We start from the raw sequence: 19581 nt of genomic DNA, 5'->3' as shown, positions 1-19581 counted from the left end.
GAATCTCAGGTGTCTTTTTTAAGTCACAGTGTGGCAAAACAGTAGATTCCAACTCTCTCTCTCTCTCTCTCTCTCTCTCTCTCTCTCTCTCTCTCTCTCTCTTCCTTCACACACACACACACACACACACAATAATTTTTGCTTAAGCTCAGTCAGTAACAACAGAGGCAGAGTCCCGTCATTTAAAAATAGACAGCCTGCAACTTTGATCTCACCATGACAATGAAGGAGTCCAAGTTTTATCATCCTTTCCAAACAGCGGCTTCTTGTCTAAGCAGGTGTGTGTGTGTGTGTGTGTGTGTGTGTGCGCGTGTGCGTGCGCGCACACACCTGCCAGTAATTCATTTTCATTTTTTGCCTTGGTTTTGGTCTTCTAAACAAGTCAACATAAAGATACAGGCTATGACACGGGTTTAAATGCCTCCCAAGTGACTTCCTTCACATCACCAACCTCGGTCAGGTTTTTGTCCCCCCCCCCCCCCCCCCCCCCACACACACACACACACACTCTTATCCAACGCTCTCCACTGCAGCCCTGATTTGAAGGTCACCCGGTGACTTAATACAGTGTCTAATTATCACAAGCACCATGTTGTCCATCTACAGGGAAGTTCAGCTGTGAGGCTGATATTGTTGCCTTGACAAAGATCATGAGACGAGCAAAGGAAAGGCACCCTGAGTCGGTCCCCTTCAAATATTTGTACTCAGTAATGTACATGGTTTTTAAAATTTTATATATATATATATATATATATATATATATATATACACACACACTCTCCAGTTTCATAGCATTCGATTTGTTTACTCTGAACAAACAAACAAACAAGCACATCCCTTTTTTTCCGTTTTTGCGAATAAATGGCCTGATAGCCTCAGTCAGTGTGTTTTGATGTGAATTTTAATTTGCCAAATTAGAAAAGGTTCACGGAACTGGTGAAAACATAGAAAGGTTACACTCCCTGAGGTTAAGTCTGACTTTTTTTTTTTTTTTTTAGATAAATGGCGAATTTCACAAAACAGGAAATAGAAACCTCCAATTCGAACAAGAACCGACTTTATGAACGTTTAACTCACACAATGACTTGGATATTCCTAAACTTTGTCTTCGGGACAGCATGCAGCATGTCCAGTACTGGCTGGTGCTTAGCAAAAAAGGACGATCTCCAGTTTTCACTGTTGGGCAGTTCTTCTTCTACTACCCTGTTTCAACAGCCACAGCCACGTTGCCTACACCGCCATCTTCTGGCATGACCATGTTGCCTATTTTATCTGCTCCAAAGCAGTGATTTAGTCCTTTATTTTGCAACATATCCACAGTTCATTTAAAATTGGATCGGCAAGAAAAAAATAGAATACACTTTATTAACATTATTTCATTTACAATGAGGGGGAGGGAAGGACAGAAGGAGGGAAAACGAGAGGAGGAATTCACATCATCTTCCCTCCAGATCCTCCCTCACCTTCTCTCCTCGTCCGTAGCGTCTTTCTCAGACTTAAAACATTCATTCCCCTCTTGAACTTTACTTTCCGCTCCAGTTTGAACTCCTCCCTCATCCTCTGGACGCCTGCGTTTTCTCGGAGGGTGGGGGGCCTTGGTCATCACGGTCGCCTCTCAACTCTGAAGGCCTACCTGCTCGTGCGCCGTGCCTTAACTTCTTTTTCGTAGATCGCTCGTGAGTTCAGTCGCTTTATGAATGCTGACGATCATCATATTCGTGTTCCTGACGTGTTTTTTTTTTTTAATTAACAATATCCATTACAAAATGGGTCTCAAGCTAGTCTGTGACACTCCTACTGTTCACCTGTGAGTACCATCACCTCTGTTGAGCGAATAGAGGAAAATGCATCGACAGCCACTGATTGAAACTTCATGTTTTATTAAAGGCACATGAACTTTTTTATTTTTTTAAAATTTCAAACTGCAGATATCAGAGCGCACGTTTCTTTAAATTAAATGACCTTCTCAGAAGTCGGCAGACTCGGTGAGCGTCCTATATTATCGATACTTTCGCGGATTCCAAGTCTAACTTTGTGAAACCAGGATTTTCAGACGGACTGAATTGGCTCTGCCTTCCTGATCGTCCATAGGCTGCGTTTCCGTCGTCATCAAGTTGTTTGGAAGCTCTTGGAGAAACCCGCCAAGGCCCCCCTCCCCTCCCCCCCTCATCATGAAATTGTTGGGCTGAGCAATGAGGAGGCATGCCCAGCAATCACAGTTGGTCCTACAAAAGACAGAGTTCAAAGCAAACCTTGTTTTCACGACTATGAGAATTAGATTATGGCGCACAACGGTGACGCAGTGGTCGTCACTTTCGGCTTGGGCCTTTCTGTTCTCGCCAGACGTACGTGGGTTCTCTGTTGGTGCTACAGCGGCTTTGACCAATCACACTTGAGCGAGTGACGGTTGCATCCGTGTAAACAGTCCACGTGGAGCGCGGAAGAGACAGAAATGTAAGGTGGTACTGAATTGGCATGTCTGGATTCAGTGGATTGAGTGTTGGGTAGTGCGTCCGTGCTTAGCGGGCAAATTTACCTGCTGCTTGTTCTCTGTCGAGATGCGGTCAAATTTAGCCCAGTTCCTGTTCTTCCCGCAGCACCACGGACAGCACCCCCTCAATCTCACTGATCCCCGCCTCTTTATAATACCCAACCACAGTGATTCACCCGGCACTGAGTGCTACCCGTAATATCTTGTGTATGAAAATTAATCTTTGCACTTTGCCGAATTGGCATTCCGCTACATAGTTGAGTGTTCTAACTTCATCTTCTAGCTCTTTTTAGGGATAGTCTCACCGAAACAGCAGGGGCGCGGGGTTAAAGAGGAGAATCGGGATAAAACTCATCTCATCCTGCGAGTGGTTTCCTGAAATAGATTTTGCAGACAGTTGGTCCTCGTCTTGGATTTGTCTTGATAATCTTGCACTGGGAAACTGCCAGAGACACTAACTGCCGGATTGTTCAAAGCCGTTGCACTTTATAGCCCCTGCAGAGGAGTGGTACCGAAAAGGCCCCCCATCCCCAAGCTGTTTGTCTTTCATGCTTAATGAGTGTGAATTTTGATGTGGCCCACATTGCCCGAGGAGCTACAGCTGTCTTCATCGGAGGCCATTTCTACAGTATTTGATTTGTCCGTTGTTTGGACCTGAGGGTAATTTTAGCTCCTAGCAGATATTCAGGTCTAATATGAGAGCTCTCACACATCTGGTGATTATTTTGGTTGTTCAAAGTCGTAAAGGGGAAGACATATTTAGCAACGCTGACGTTCTATACGTATTCATGAGAACTTGAAATGAGTTTTTTTTTTTTCTTTTCATCTGAGGGAGAGCCTGAAGGGGAAACATTGCAAGAAACTGAAAGCCTTATCGATTGAGAGCTATTTTTGAAAGCGAGGTCGAATTAGATAATGTATCTGCACTGTAAAAGCATCATGTGAAGGGCAACAGGAGCCTTATCTCATGAGTGTATGAAATGACACACAAGACTGGCCGAGATGGAAAATGTGCATATGGTCGGAGGTGGCTGGTGACCGGTGGGTCTTAACTCCTTCCTCGGGGAGGTTTTCGACCCCTCAGCATCGGCTTTGCTAAGCTGCAGCAGCTGAGCATTACATCAGCCCTGAAAGATGGGCCTCGTGTAATACCCGTAATTTGCGAAATCTAGGGCGATGATGTCTGCATCGTGCAAAGTGCTGATGTATGGATCTCACAAGCTGCACAATGACCTTACAGCACGCAGCCAAACAGAGAATCTCCAATTTAAGAGAGCAAGTGATTGCAATCGCTGTCTCTAATAAGCTAATTAGAAAAGCGCTGGTGCATCTGCTGAAAACTGCTTCTCTTCTCTTCCCAGTCTAAGAGCTTCCCCACTTACGTCCATCGTGGACAGGTGAATGATGCATCAGGCTGCTGCTCCGAGCATCGTTCCCACTCCGGTCTACCAAGGTGACCTGACAGGGCTTTCACCCTTTCTGTACGAAAGACGACATGTGGGTGTGACAGTGAAGGCAGCAGGAAGCGTCCAAAGCTTCCTTCCGCCTCCTCTTCTCCCCGAGACAAAGGTGATGGGAAACCTGACCTCAAAACCCACTGAATGTTTCACTTCTATATATTTTAGTAGGATTTTAATCAAAGAACCAATATCAAAGGCTACAATTACAATATCAATAATCCCTCATTTATGTTAGTCGCTCTGCTCTGTATAGATAGATGCGCCCGCACATTTAAAACATAGTCGCGGATGGTATTGAGGAGAAACGAAAGCTAGCCCATTGTCCTTCCCTTACTGCGCTCCTCTCACAGCGCGTAGCGTAGGAGAAAAAAAACAGTAAAAAAAATGAATAAAATAAAAGGATAGTGATTACGGATCGTAAAGTGATAGAAAAGAGAAACTATTCCAATACAAAAAGTGGCAATAAGACAATGAGAAAATATATTTAACCACATCTTTAATGCAGGGGCACACATATTCTATATTAGCTCCACATCATGAAATCTGATGGTCGAACATTACGCGTTGTCAAATTATGTTTTTTTGGGTTTTTTTTACATTTTGCGAATTGATCCATATGCTTATTTGAGGCATGAGCTGCCATTTTTCCTGCAGCAAACAAAAGAGCTGAAATGACTGCTGATGTCAGGACAGGCGTGCCGCCATGTTTTTTTACATCCCAGGCCCTGTCACATCGATGATGAAGAACACATGGAGACCGCTAACTTGGCCGGCTAACGTAACAGTAGCATCTTTCAGATCACCCCTGGCTTGACGTAAAACATGAACTTCGCTTGTTCCTCCTTCCTGTCAACACACACACACTCTTGGGCCTAATTCACTGAAGCTAAAGCTAAGCTAGCCCCTGGCTAAATAACTTGTTCACATTTGACGGATGAGGCATGATGGTTGACTCACTTGTGGTCTATTTGGTGGAGCGATAATGAGGAGTGGCGCTACTTTGAGTGTGACCTTCTGTAGTCAAGTGGATGTCAGAAACTTCTGCTTAGGACGGAATGACGTCACCGCGTTTAAATGTCGCTGCAAAATATGATGAGCTTTACAATGAACTGCGGCGCCCTAATTAGAACGTGCAGTAAGTTTAGAATAGTTTGCATTGCCTTTGAGCGTCATAATAAACTAAATATGAACATGTGAATTAGAATGGTTCCAAACAAATATAGCATTTACTCCTGTTTGAGTAACCGTTGCATCAAGCTTGAGCTCCTGTTTGGGCCCCCTTAGTTGAGAGCAAGGCTGGCAGAATCGTTTAAAATCAGGCCAGGGCGCCTGCATCTTTTTACCTGTTCTTGCAAGTCTTTCAATTTGAAGAAATGAGCTAAGCAGATTGAACCGTTTCCGTGGGTCTTGTAGACACATCTATGAGCACCCGATTCAATGACATCCATTAAAAATAGCATCTCTGGTGGTCTTGGTGTCAAAAAGCATTTGAGAGCCTGTCCCTGCAGCTCCCGTGAATATCACTGGATCAGGAACAAGAGAGTGGGGGCGTGAGATCGACACATCCTCGGAGCCAATGTTCGGTACAGCATCATATTTGGCTTCTCAGCCACTGTATCAAAAACACAGTGTCATTACTTTGTGCCTGCTATCCATTGAGGCTGCTGTAATGAGAAAATTGTGAAGTTCTGCAGGTGTTGCAATCTAATAACTGGAATAAAAGCAGGCTACCCAGTTGTCTTAGGATAACTAAATTTAGACCACTGTCAACAATTGAGTTTACTGTGGTTGTCCCTGTTGGGAACCACTTTTCTCTGACTAATGAAATGGCAGTCGGTATCAGTAACTGCCAACACAACAGGAGCGGTACTGTTACAGCCCAACCCAAACAGAAGGCATCATGAAACTTTATTAAAAACTCCGCCGGTAAACAGAAGACGGGGGCAGGAGCAGGAGTTCTGCAGCGTGAGCGCAGTGGCAGAATAGAAACACATCAACTTTGGTCCTTTTTGGTTTTGTAAAAACTCAAAAACAAAGGAGCCTGTTCAGCTTTTGTTCCGCGCGTCCTCCAGATGAAAGCCGGCTGTGATGCGACAGGAACGACAAAGAACCGATCCGATCAGGCTCACGAGGTCATTATTCCACCTTTTGTGTTTACTCAGCTACTTTTATGCTGGAGCTAATTTTAATATAGCAAATGAATAAATATTTTTTGCACATATGGTTTGGGATTTTATTGATTGTTACAAAAAAAAAATGACACAGCAATCCCCCCCCCCCCCCCCCCCCCAGAAGTCTGATTGGTTCATGGGAGGGGGAAGTAAGAGGAAGCAAATTTGGCTTGTGAGCATCGTCTTGTGGGAAATCAGAGTCGTGGCAGCTCCTGTAATTAGTTCTGCTTGTTAGAAAAATGAAGGGGTTACTAATTAGCAAGTGGATGACTCCTTGACTTGTTATGCATCTTTTCCTTCTTTTCCTTAAAGATCATTATTATCCAGAGAGAGACAGAGAGAGAGAGAGACAGAGAGAGAGAGCTATACTGCTCAGTCGTGCTGCTCGACGGTTTAGTGCCGACACGGTGAATGTAGATGGGTGAATCTCGAGGGGTGTTCTGTCATGCTCGAACAGACAGACGGTCTACTGTAAGCACATGCTGGCAAATGCTGTGCAGGATTTTACTTTTCAGGTTTGTGAAAAGGTTTGGCTTTCTCCACACTCTCTCTCTCTCTCTCTCTCTCTCTCTCACACACCTTATCCAGATTCTCTCCCCCTCGTATGATATCGGAGGGCGATGCCGATGCTGACTACTTTCTCAGATCATAGACCGGAACGATGGTGGTGATTCATGAACTGATCCGGATTTTATCCGGCAGCTTGCACCGGATCATCAACGTGCCAAAACACATGAGACTTTTGACAAATCCATACAAAACGGTTCAAATCAATTCTTTTGAAATACATTTAAATTCAATGTTTTTTGTTTTTTTTTGGTCTTTTATCAAGAAGTGCTGTTTGGTATCAAGCAGCAGAGTAGCAAGTACAGAGGAGTTTGCAGGGTTTAACACAATCAGGCGCAGTGGCCGGTTTAAAATTTTTTCAAAGGGGGGGGGGGGGTGAGCCTGAAGACGGAACCAGGTTAGCTGTTCTGTTTCCACGTGAGACATAAGCACAGTGTATATTTTAGATTCAAGCAGAAAATCCCTTCAGACACAGACCTCTTCTGTGACCTCAAATTGTTCCCAAGTGAGAACTCCGCTTTCCAGATGTTGCCATGTCTTCAGATTCCTCTGAAAGTTCCCCCTTAAGCTGTGGGCAATTTGAAAGGCAAAAGCGGAAGTGTTTTTTTTTTTTTTTTTTTACATAATGTCACACTCTTCATCGATAATTCTCCGTAACACAGCGTTATGCGCACGCGGCTGCAGCGGGACATTTATCTCCCCTCAGCTGATCCGCTTCCAAGAATGATCCTGATGTGACATTACGTAAGAAGTGGAAGGCAGAGCCGCTGGCATTAGAGAACACACAAACTCCAGAGAACATACTAATCCCTCTATGTGATTATTAGTCATAATATTTAACGCCGGCTTAATGAACGACCCATGGCATAATCTCTATCTGGCACGTTCACCTGGTCTCTCCTCACCCTCCTGACTTGCCTTTGAGGAGGGTGATAGCGAGCGAAATGGAATAATTATACCTTGAGTATGCGAAGAATGAGCTGGAAGATGGAGCACGGGGGGGGGGGTTATGGTGGAATAACGGTGGAAAATCTCTGGATTAGCTCTGCATCTGCTACATTTTTTTTTTTTTTTTTTTTTTTGGCAAACGTTTAATTTCAGCCCCCTCATTCCTGCAATTATTCTGTAACTACATGGTGGCTAAAGCTAATGCACGGTGAATTATGAGCTGTTAAATAGAAGCGGTGACACAGTGTGCTCTGTCATTCACAGCTAACACGAAACCCAGCAGAAGTTGAATTTTATTTGAATGAGGAAACTCACAATTATACAACCCCCCCCCCCCAAATAAAGGCACTTTAGACACTTTTAAACCTTTTTTTTTATCATTCTATAAATCTAAATCAAACTTTCACCTCATGAACCACATTTTTTTTCCTGCACAGTTCTCAAGAGATTTTATGCGGCGCAACATTATTTAGCATGCTAACGAATCCCCGGGTTAACAAGCCTGAAGGCCTTATGTGAAGATTGTGGGGGTTTTTTTCTCTGTATTTTTTTTTTTTTTAAAGCTCACAAGATGAAACCTGATAATTTTTGCATTCCGTTGGCCAGCGTGCATCTTATCAACGCACACCAGTGCCTCCACATTTGACACATTTCTGTCTGGGAAGCGTGTAGGCTGTGAAACAAAAGCCTTGATATGAGGATCTGAACAAATGCCGGGTATTTTGTTCCCTTGCAGTTCTTTCACACATGAACACACTTTTTTTTTTCTTCCTTTTTTGGAGATGAAGTGAGTGTAGTTCAGGCAGTTTAGTGTAAGGCTTTTGTTTCAAAAATAGACTGCGGTACAGTCGCCGCCAAATAAGCCTGCTGAGAATGATGGCGGAGGATTGAGTGATTGTTCAAAGTCTGGAGTCACACATCCACTCTCTGAGGCAAAGTTAGACTTTAAAACTGGCAGCGTGAACCTGCAGGGCAGTGTTGTAGAGTTTTTACACCCCCGAGTGAAGACTGCTGAGTGCAAAGTACATTTATTCGTTTGGGCTGTGAGAAGTACATGATAAAGTAAAGATTCCGACACTTGAACTTGCATATGTGCTGACACTGATCCAGTACCTGCCAACTAGCTTAGCTTAGCACAAAGACTGGAAGCAGAAGGGAACAGCTTGGTGACCCCAATGCAATTATAAACATTAAAGAAGACGAACTTTTCGGAAGATACAGCCTGGCCAATAAGTGAGCTACTCAGGTTTTGCTTGGTGCATTTGCCTTTATATATAAACCCTATTCTTTTGATCTAATTCTCTCATTCTGAACTGCGTGAAGAAGTTGAAATGCAATCATCTGCTGGCTTTACGTCTTTACTCTCCGTATTAAGCAATGTGTGGAGCAGAGAATTGTCTGATGTAAATTCATTGAAGGAGTGTGGTGCTGGACCTGCTCGACTTGTTAAGTGTCGCGAGAGAGCTTTTGTTGCGATTTGGCGCCGTACAAATCAAATTGACTTGACTTGACTTGACCAGTACCCAAGGGGAGACCCTTGAAAACAAGAGAAACAGATTTTTTTTTTCTTTTTCGAGTTCAGGTGGCAATTGGCCTCATTCGTGAAAGTTTCTGATGCACAAATTTGTTCCTATACCCTTTTGTAGCCCTCCATTTTGTCTTACAGATGGGACGCAGTACCTGATGGCTGTCACTCCTTGCTCCTGATGTTTATTGTGTGCTGTCAATCACCCAGGCTTCCAAAAACTATGAAATGATACTTTGCCTCTAAGTTGTCTCAAATGGGTTTCTTGAGGTCACAAATGGTTTTTTGTCCCCCCCCCCCCAGCTACTTTTGTTCCTCAAGAATGCAGAAAGCACCAGCCACATTTAGTTTTTTGGGTTTTTTTTTTTGCCAGAAGCTAACAGCAAAACTGTGCACAAACTTCGGTTCACAGTGCATCATCCAGTGTAATCCATGTCTTCCATGTCCAACTGTATGGTCCGTAATACAGAAACACTTTGATTTGACAAACTACAACACTTCTGGTTTTGCTAGCTGTTGTGAGTCGCCAGTCCCCATTAGCTTCAAGCTAAATATACAGGGCTGGCGCTTTCTGTATTCCGGGGTTACAAAGAAGTGACGCAGGGGCGAAAACATGTTTGTGTGAGCTAAAGACAACTGTTGGTGAGTACTTGAAAGACAATTCGCACCTCGTCAGCCAAGTATGGCTTCGGCGTTACAAAAAATACACAACTGATGTCAGGAGCAAAGTATTACAAGTAATCGGGTGTTGCTGCTTGTCCGTCAGAAGAAATCGAGGTTTAAAAGAAGTGTGTATGAGCGAAATTTTGCAAATAACTCATCGTGAATGAAGCCCAATGTTTGTTAGGTGGCTGAGGAGGAATTCTTCACCCATGGTTTGTCTGCCTGTCTGTCTTTCAGCACAATTATGACGACTCGGATTTTATGGAAATATACATGAAGAGCAAGGTCATGGTCTTTTTTTTTTTTTTTCTTTTAATGTTTCGTTCTGCTCTCACGACGCGTACAACCTTCAATGAAAATGAGAAAAATAAAAATGACTTCTTTTTTTTAATGAATGAATGAATGAACGAGTTCCCTCGAAAGTCATTCATGTCAACACCATCAGTTTTTGCTCAGCTTGCAATGACGCAGCATGCGGCCTCAGCAGTGGTGAGGAATCTGTCCTTCCAGTCCTGTCCACTTCCATCACAGTCACCGCCACTGTAACGTTTCTCTCTATCGTCTCTTCATCTTGATTGTCTGGTTGTGTGCGGCATGCTTCACATCTATGTCCTGTTTTCTCTTTCTCTCTCCCTCTCCCCCCCCCCCCCCCCCACTTTTACTTCTTTCTTTGTGTTGGATGAGAAGGCAAGTCCTGGGGCGCCCGAGGATGACGGCAAGTTGTCGGTAGGTGTTGTCTGATTGACACTGCCCGTCTGCGTCTGTGTTTGTCCCCGTCTCTATGTAGATGCAGTAGTCTAACTTGTGTTTCTCCCACCACACTGTGACCGAGACACACTGCGTGTTATCTCTAACCTACAGCCGCCCCTTGTTCAGAGTAGCTCTGCGTGTTTCTAAAACCCCCCCTTTTTTTTCCCCCCACAACCTTTTCATTCCGTACACAGCATGCAAAAGACAAACCAAAGAGGAGCATGTTTTGAAAGTCCAAGACACTGGTGTTTCTTTAAAAAAAAATTTTTTAAAAAGGGCGCTGGTGTGTTTAGTCGTCATCCGGGCTGTAAAGGAAGCGGATAAAACAGGACGGCAGAAGGAGCTTCTGAGGGGTCACGCTGAGAAGCCACATCTCCGAGAACAAACACAAGCCCTTGCCTCCCCGTATGGGCCTGTGAATTAGCACCTCCCGTGCCCACGCATCACCTGTGGGCAGCGATCGGTGGGCGCACTCCAAACCACAGTGCCTCATTTCCCACAATTCTCAAGTTCTGCACGGACTGGGGTGACCTTGGCAAGGGTTGTTTTTGGGAACTTAAATGCCACTTTAATTGTGAACGGATGTCTGAACCCACAAGGCTTATGTCATAAGTAGCTGAGGCATTTTATCATAATTTTCCTGGGTTGCAGGTTCTACTTAGGGATTTTATGCAAAAGAGGATTAGGGAATCATATTTTCAAACAGCAGCGTAACTGAAGGAGCTGGAATGTGTGATATATTCCTGAATAAATGTGAGTCACATGACACTCATCTCTGTGCATCATCAGCAAGGAGCCTACGTTGTGCATTTCCGGCAGAATGCGTGATTGAAGTGCGTAATTTCTCCTCCCATAGGCCAGACCTCGGCTTCAGAGGGGAGGTAGTTCCGCCTCCCTGCACAACAGCTTGATGAGGAACAGCATTTTCCAACTGATGATTCATACGCTGGACCCTTTAAGCGAAGGTGAGCAGGAAACCAAACTCTGCAATGTTGTGAATGTCTTTACCTTCAGGTTGTTGTTGCTTTGAAACTTTTGAAAACCCGTGTGTCGATTTCAAAAGAACCTTTACTTGAAGAAAATGACCCTGAGTGTCCACCGTGTCTTTATTGAAGTTTATTCACACACACACACACACACACACACACACACAAAAAAAACAGGAGCGTTTTGACGTACTTGTTCGGCCCCTTCACGCTCCATTGATCCTTTTAAAAAAAAAAAAAAATAGCCGTGCTCTGACACAGCGCTGAACTTTCTTTGTCACGACAGAGGTGGAAGATCATTTTCCTTTAATCCAAGATGAAGGCCTATTAGCTTAGCTAAAGGAAATGTAAAACGCCAGTGTCAGTGCTCGGCACAGGGGATGAATATGGTGATTCGCTTTGGAGGGGGGGGGGGGGGGGTGCAGTGTCACCCCGATCCAAACCTGCCTCCGAAAGCTGAAGGAAAAGGGAAATTGGGAGGTTGGGGAAGGATTTGAAGGAGTCACTCTCGTCACTAAAGACTCTTGTCTTTTCAGCTTGAATCCGATGTGGAGGAAGAATCTCTTGATGTGACGAATCTTAATCCTTTAAAAAAAAAATAAAAAAAATAAAAATAAAAAATATATATATATTATATGATATTAATGTTAAATATTAAAGCCCGCTTGCTGGATTCTATATCGACTTCAGAAATGCATTCAGCGGTTCATACAGTCATGAAATAACTGGAAAAGCCACGGAATTTGAAAATGCCTGTCTCCCGGCCTGGAAAAGGTTTTGAAAAATTTAAAAAAAAAAAACGCTAGAAAATATTGGGAAAACTTAAGGAAACGTAAATACCTGCATAGGTTGTCAGAAAAATCTTGTGGTTAACATGAATTTACCTGAATGTACATTTGCATCAGCCTAGTAGTGTCACTGATTTTGGTCAAACGTATTCATTGTGTCTTGTTGATTGTTTCTGTTAAAACAGATTCTTTTTTTTTTTTAAAGATGAAATATACCTCAAAGACATGAAAAAAAAAACATAGAAATGAAGGCAAATGTGCATGGACAGCGCTCGATGACAAAACACCAGCTGGAGGAAGGTCAGAGAGCCACTCATAAGAAGAAACTTAGGCCAGACTACACGTTTCCCCTCTGAGTGGATCGCATCGGGAGGCGTCTGCCTCAGCGTCTGCTGAGGACATTACGGCTTTCTCCCAAATTACTTTACATTCCTTGAAAGCCAAGCCTAGAATGGGCCAGCCCAGGAAAGATTAATACGCCGTGCTGAGATGTGCTTTAAAGTGCCCATTAACATACATCTACTCGCTGTCGTACACCGAGTCCAAGGCGTCCCACCTCTGAGTGAATTCCTCTTTCTGCCTCTGATTATAATGGAAATCAAGGAGAGTCCGTGCGGATGCTCACATGTGCACAGTATTCATCGACAGATATTTTGTCTGCTCGGGGGCGTCAAATGAGCACAAGGTGAACGCAGACTGAAATATTCGCTGCCGATCAGCCAGATCGTGCGCGCTCGCGAAGATATAAGTCACCGTCGATATCAAAATGACAATGGTCCAACTCAGGGGTGTCCAAACTGGTCCAGTCAGGGCCGGTGTGGCTGCAGGTTTTCATGCCACCCGAGCAAAAGCAACACCTGATTCTACTTAAATCAACTAAGCTGTGTCCACACAGCTCATTTGCTTGGTTGGAATGAAAACCTGCAGCCACACCGGCCCTTACTGGACCAGTTTGGACACCCCTGGTCCAACTCTTGCTTCCACGCCGCAGAAATGTCAGAAAAGTTCGTCAAACGTGACCGACTTTGGCGAGTTGCGGGCTGGAAGCGAGTGAAACGACCGCGTGACAGGAGTTGAGGGTTGAATTCACGAGCACACAGAACAAACGTGTCAGTCCGGGATTCGGTTTGATTTGGATGTTCATATTAATTGGAAGGTTCCCCGCGCTGCAGTACACTCATATGGTGTTTCACACATTTTCCTAATGCCCCCCACCCCATACCGTAAGCGCCAGATGAAGGCCGTCCCCCTCCAGAGACGAGCAGAGCCTTCCACGCACATTTACCGATATCATTAAAGCAAAGGAGCATTTTGTTGGTGCGCTCGTCGCATCGCATGAACAGGTGCATCCATCAAAAGGTGCAGGCTGTACTGCCTGTCCTTGCGTGCTCTTCAGCTTTAAGTGTAGCTCAGTCGCAGGAGAGCTGGCAGAACGCCATCCATACATTTTTCATAGGCCTTTTCTCAAAATAAGTCGCGTGTGTGTGTGTGTGTGTGTGTGTGTGTGTGTGTGTGTGTGTGTGTGTGTGCTTTGGAGTCAGGGGAGAGTTCTGAGGATGTTTGTCAGTGCTGGGAACCGGTTAGCTTTCACCCAATAGGCTTTCAGAAGCGAGGTAGTTGGAGGTGCGTGTGCCTGTGTGCGTGCATGTCTGTGCGTGCGTTTGAGTCTGTGTTTGTCTTTTGTTTGTTTTTTTTTGTTTTCAGGACTCAAAATGAGGTGAGGGGTGGCGTCTCCAACGCTCACCTTGATATTCACTCATCTGCCACGCCGTTAGGTTCACCCTAGCGACGTGAAGAGCCGCACGATTTACTGAAAAAGTTCTGTTGCGAATTTTGACGTCCAGTTTGGAGATATAAAACAAACGACACGAGTCTGCTTGGACGCGTTTGCAACTCAAATGCGCAAACGTGAAGTTGCGTAACAACTTTGGAAGAGTTAGACGTTCACCTTGTTTTGTTACGAGTTCATGAACTGGCCTTTGCAAGAGCCTGGAAACTAATTTTTGGGACTGCACAAGAAGCTGTGAATGTATTAGTTTGGTAGAATCAATCACACCCGCAACGCTCACTTCTGTTGTGGTTGTATAATCGATATATAGTTGACAACACGTGCGCCATTACTCTTTATCATGACCAATAAAGCCAGAGCAACAGATCTGCCGTTCATTCTCCTTTTTTTTGTTTTGGTTTTTTTTACTTTAAAAAATCCCAGTTCGTCGACACCATTAGACGAATCATAATCATGCCTATTTACAAGAAGGCGGGAGTGATTGTTTCTTTTGTCCCGCCCGTCTCGCGTATGCCTTTGTGACCAGCGTACGAGAAACATCTCCGCACACGTTTCATCCTCGGGAGAACTACAAGTTTTTCCATTGCCAGCACACTTTTAATATATACGTATACTTTAATACAATAACCCAAACTAATGCTGTGATATATGCTGTGATACATGTCCCAGAAGCGCAGCAGAAGTCTTGAGGATCTGCAAACAGATTTCGACGTGTATAAAAAAAATTTAAAAAAAGAAAAGAAACGATCCTGGATCGGTAGTTGATGTTTGCGGGCAAGCAGGCGATCCTCTCTCTCTCAGTAGTTTATCCATCAGGGGGAGAGAAAAAAAAACAAAAAAAAAGGAGGAAAGCACGTTAATTCTGGCATATCGTTAAATTTTTTTCGCGCACTGTTTTTAACTGCGGTACATTTGTTGTTGTGGATTTTTGTTTCCGAAGCTGTTTAGAAATGATGAAAATCTCACCATGTTTAAATGTGTTTTTTCCATTTTGTACAAAATGTGAATATTATATAAACTCTGGGAAACTGCTTGCAAAATATCACCGTGTCGATATCAGCAACAATGGGGGGGCGGGGGATCCTGTAACCCCGGGGGGAAAAAAATTCAGTTTTCTTGCTTCTTATTAAATAGCAATTTTTTTTAAATTATTTATTTATTTATTTTTTTAGTTCAGTATAAAGACAAACATGGGGAAATGGTCGGAAACAGGATATAAATCGATGAGCAAGCACAGTAATTAACATGTTAATCTCCTTTTGTATTTAATTCGTACAACAATCAGGGATTGAAAACAAGGAGTTGCGGTTTTACGGCGTTTACGTCGAGCATACGGACATGAGGGCGCTCATCTGTTCATCCCAGAATGTGAAGTTACTACCTTCATTGTAATCATTTCTTTAATTTGCTGCCATATTTGAACAGGCTTTTTCTTTTGCCCTCGCGCAATGACCATCAGTTGTGCTCGATCAGACTCAAATATCACCTGGATTTATCTTGTCTCTGTTTCTGTCTTCCTATCTCTCTTTCCTCTCCTATCCCCCTCAGAATTTGCTGACTCTGGTGAGTTATTCTAATTTCTGTATCTCTCCTCCCCCTCCCCCCCCCTTAAAAACCTGTTTGTTCTCATTCCAACAGCCTGGAGGCGACTCTCTCGCCTGACGTTTCCCTTATGTATACATTTCCAAGCGCTGCTGTGCTGTATGTCAACTCTGTACTGTCCATCCCTGAAGACTCTCTTCAAATCTCCATTCTCCTGTGTGGATGTGGTCTCCCTGGACACCCTCTGTGACCATTTCTGCATTGTTTTCCTCATTGTCTTAAATCCCCTCTCTCCTCTTATGAACTCAGGAGTCCCCTTTACACTGCAGGCGTTCAGCCATGGAGCGCCATGTCCTTGCCGCCTTCAGCTCGGTGACATTGTGCTTAGCTCGTAAACCGGTGGGATGTGCAGATGGAGAGAGGCTGTCAGCGGTTTTCCTCAGTCCTATCCACATGCCACTCATCAGGATTTATAATCGATAAAAAGCCTGACAGATCAATTAATGGCAACGGTCTGAAGTTGGTCTCCCCCCTACAGGCTTTTACAATAAGCAGCTCTTACCAAACAGTAGTTGATTTTAACCACACGCTTCTTTAACCAGCCTCCAAAAAAATGTGTTCAAGAAGAGCGGCTTTCTTGTTATTAAAGTGAACATCCTTCATTTTAATCATAGACTTTTAATCCTGCATGCTTTTCATTTGCAATAGTCTGGTACGGCTACGTCCAGACACAAGTGCCTGTATCTTTCTTTCCATCAGTGCGGAGACACATACAGTATCACTTAGGAGAGGCATCAAATATTGAGCTACAAAGAGAGGCCGGGAGGGAGACGGGCTGAGTTGCTCTCACTCCCCTGCTTGGGTCAAGTTGAGTCACAGGATGGTTGAAGCAAGACGCACAAAACAGGATTCTAGCTGCACGTGTTTGGCAGGAGCCCTTCCATTAGATTGCCCTCGCTAAAAGCTGACCTCAGCTTGGAGGATGCTGTGAGTTTGTTTGTGCAAGTCAGAGAATGAAATTGTGAAATGATCTGCATTTCAAGGCACCCCTCTGACTTTTTTTGGGGGGGGGGGGGTATGCGTTCATCGTCCATCCTCCCTGGAGCCAGACATGAAGATAGATACCCTTCTTTCCTCTGTTCTCCTCTTTGTCAGTTTGCTCAGACAGCTAGTTAGCATAGCGCAACGAATGGCAGCGTATGCTAGTAATAGCATACCTCTGTCAGAAATCATCAAATACGCCAAAACAGTCTTTGACTTCATTTGATTTTGTTGTGAAATGACAATTTAAATATCAATCCATCCATCCATCCATCCATTTTCTACCATCTATCCTCTTAAGGGTCATGGGGGGGTGGAGCCTATCCCAGAGAGGCGGGGTTCACCCTGGACAGGTCACCAGTCCATCACAGGGCCAACACATAGAGACAGACAACCATTCACACTCACAGTCACACCTACAGTCAATTTAGAGTATCAATCAGCCTGGTCCCCTCTTGATGTCTTTGGACTGTGGGAGGAAGCTGGAGTACCAGAGAGAACCCACACAGGAACAGGGAGAGCATGCAGACTCCATACAGAAAGATCCCGTGCTGGAGCCGGGGCTCGAACCCGGAACCCTCTTGCTGTGATGCGACAGCGCGAACCACTGCACCGCCGTGCCGCGAGGACAATGTCATTAGGGTTAACTCTGATGCACACTCCCGCTTTCACATTCATTGCGACAGACTGTGATTATCGGTTAAACTGGTCAGACAGTGGAAGCTGTGGCCCGGCAGCAGTCATTGATATTTGAATAAAGTAATCAGCTAAAAATAATGATGAATAACAGAATTTTAAAACATTTCATTTTTTGCCATGTTGAAAGGTGATTAGTTCCAGATTGGCCCGTGCTGCTGCCTCCTCCCCACCTCACTGTAGCAACCCCATTGATTCCGTTGTTCGATAATGTATCTACTGTGCCTTTTTACTGTCAATTTTCAGCATCAGACACAGTAAAGTTCATAATGCATCAAGATAAGTAAGCCATATGTCACACGTTTGTTGTTCGATCGCCCTTCCTAAGAACTATGTGAGGTAGCGGCGTTGACAAAGGTAGCAGGGTTTTCATCAAACCCTGGAAAGAATAGCCAGGGAAAAAAAGCAGATTTTTATATTTCGCCAGAGACTCTTCCTGGTTTCACTGGGTTATCACATGTCCAGCATGTTATCTAACTGAGACCAGCCAACAGACACCTACCAATCCATCATCCCTCCATCCCCTCCACCAACACACATGCATACACACAATCCATGCTGGGTGGGTGAAAGAATCGATGTTAAAAGCCTTTTGCTTCGGCACAGTCTGTGAATTTCCTCTCACAACACCCAACAAGCAGATCAGGCAAACACACACACACACACACACACACACACACACACACAGAGGTTTGTGCAGCTATCCTTGTTAGGACATTTAACCCTAACTTTAACCTAACCTCAATTCCCACTTCAACCCTAACCTTCAAATTACATTTTTCTACATTAGGACAGGTCTTTGGTCCCCACGAGGACTGGGGTTCCTGATAAGGTTAGTGTTTATGTTAGAAAAGGTCTCCGAACAGCTATCAAAACCATCCGACACACACACACACACACACACACACACACACACACTCACTCACTCACAAACTCATACACAAATGGCTCACCAGAGGTTTAGAGGTCACACCACAAGGACAAGAGGGCCCTTGGTAAACAACAACAAGCTTCCTCTCTCCGGTAACAGAGGGCAAACAGACAGTGATTGCATCGTGGCTTAATTGCCCACCGAGCAGCCCGAGTTAGAGGCCGGCCCCGCGGTGACAGTGCACTTCAAACCCAATCGCCTAATCATATGGGATTGAGGCACTTGCCTGGGAGTGCAGCAGACGTGCAGCACACTCTCAAATGGGATACGCTTTCATATCATTGGGTTGGTGTTTTCAGGGCTTCCTAGTCTTGCGCTTGGCGTTAGAACCCATGATCCCCTAACGTGATTGGGGCGCTCGCACGCAGTCGGTGTCGTCGGTGTACACAGCCCTCGCTGAACTGTGCGCCTCCATCTTCTCAACTTGAAGTCTTGAGGGGTCAGTTTACACTAATTATACACATTTTCCTCTCATACCCATCATACCCATTTGGGTTTTTTTTTTGTTTTTCTTTCACATTAACTGTAACATTGTCATCCATCCATTTTCTATACCGCTTATCTGTTCAGGGTGGGGGGAGGTGGAGCCTATCCCAGCTGACATTGGGTGAGAGGCGGGGTTCACCCTGGAAGGATCACCAGTCCGTCGCAGGTCCATCAGGAGCAGTTAGGGGTTCAGTATCTTGCTCAAGGACGCTTCGACGCCCCCTTAACAGTATCCTGATATTTTAAAATGGTCCACACATGATGAAGCATCAAGTACCATTCAGAACAGATGGGATTTGTAGTTCCTGTGTACTGGCACACTTTAAACTGCCTCCAGAATGGCCGGTTTCGAACGCAGAGTGGATTTTTCCTCAACACAATTGGGTGCAACAACTCGCGTGTTTTTTTTGTATTGTTTTGTTTTTTGTGGATATTTTTGAAAAGCTTTAACGACACTCTGATTTTTTTGCATTTAAATGAATCCAAACAAATGTTCTTAGAGGATGTCTTTTACTCAAAAGCGTTCTGTACGGGATGTAGCTGGATAACTTCGGATGAGCTGACCGATGTAGCGCTGCACAATTTGGCGGAAAAGTCATATTTTGAAATTGTATTTTAAAACCCTAAACAGATATTTTGCTCGATTATCGAAAATAACGCACTCAAATTATTCTTTTTAGTCACGCATGTCTTAACTCAAATATGTAAATTTAAAATCATGACAATTTTGTTTTTGTAGTTCCGATC

General features: G+C 44.3%; 1 protein-coding gene across 13 annotated transcripts in view; it reads left to right on the top strand.

Annotated features, from left to right (window-relative positions):
- The window catches only part of slc24a2a (solute carrier family 24 member 2a), a 58816-nt gene that overhangs the window by 23354 nt on the left and 15881 nt on the right, over positions 1-19581 (top strand). For 8 of the 13 annotated variants that reach the window (XM_086197657.1, XM_086197659.1, XM_086197658.1 and 5 more), the window contains 3 exons: positions 10505-10551; positions 11432-11540; positions 15687-15701. In XM_086197657.1, coding sequence (XP_086053783.1) covers positions 10505-10551; positions 11432-11540; positions 15687-15701 — 171 coding nt within the window. The remainder of the gene's footprint in view (positions 1-10504; positions 10552-11431; positions 11541-15686; positions 15702-19581) is intronic. The other 5 variants (XM_086197662.1, XM_086197663.1, XM_086197666.1 and 2 more) reach the window with 5 other exon arrangements.

This window comes from Aulostomus chinensis, chromosome 24 (assembly GCF_037954235.1).
Source record: "Aulostomus chinensis isolate RoL2024-O1b breed Wild chromosome 24, RoL_Achi_v1.0, whole genome shotgun sequence".
NCBI classification, from domain to species: Eukaryota; Metazoa; Chordata; class Actinopteri; order Syngnathiformes; family Aulostomidae; genus Aulostomus; species Aulostomus chinensis.
This window is presented reverse-complemented; position numbering and strand designations above follow the sequence as displayed.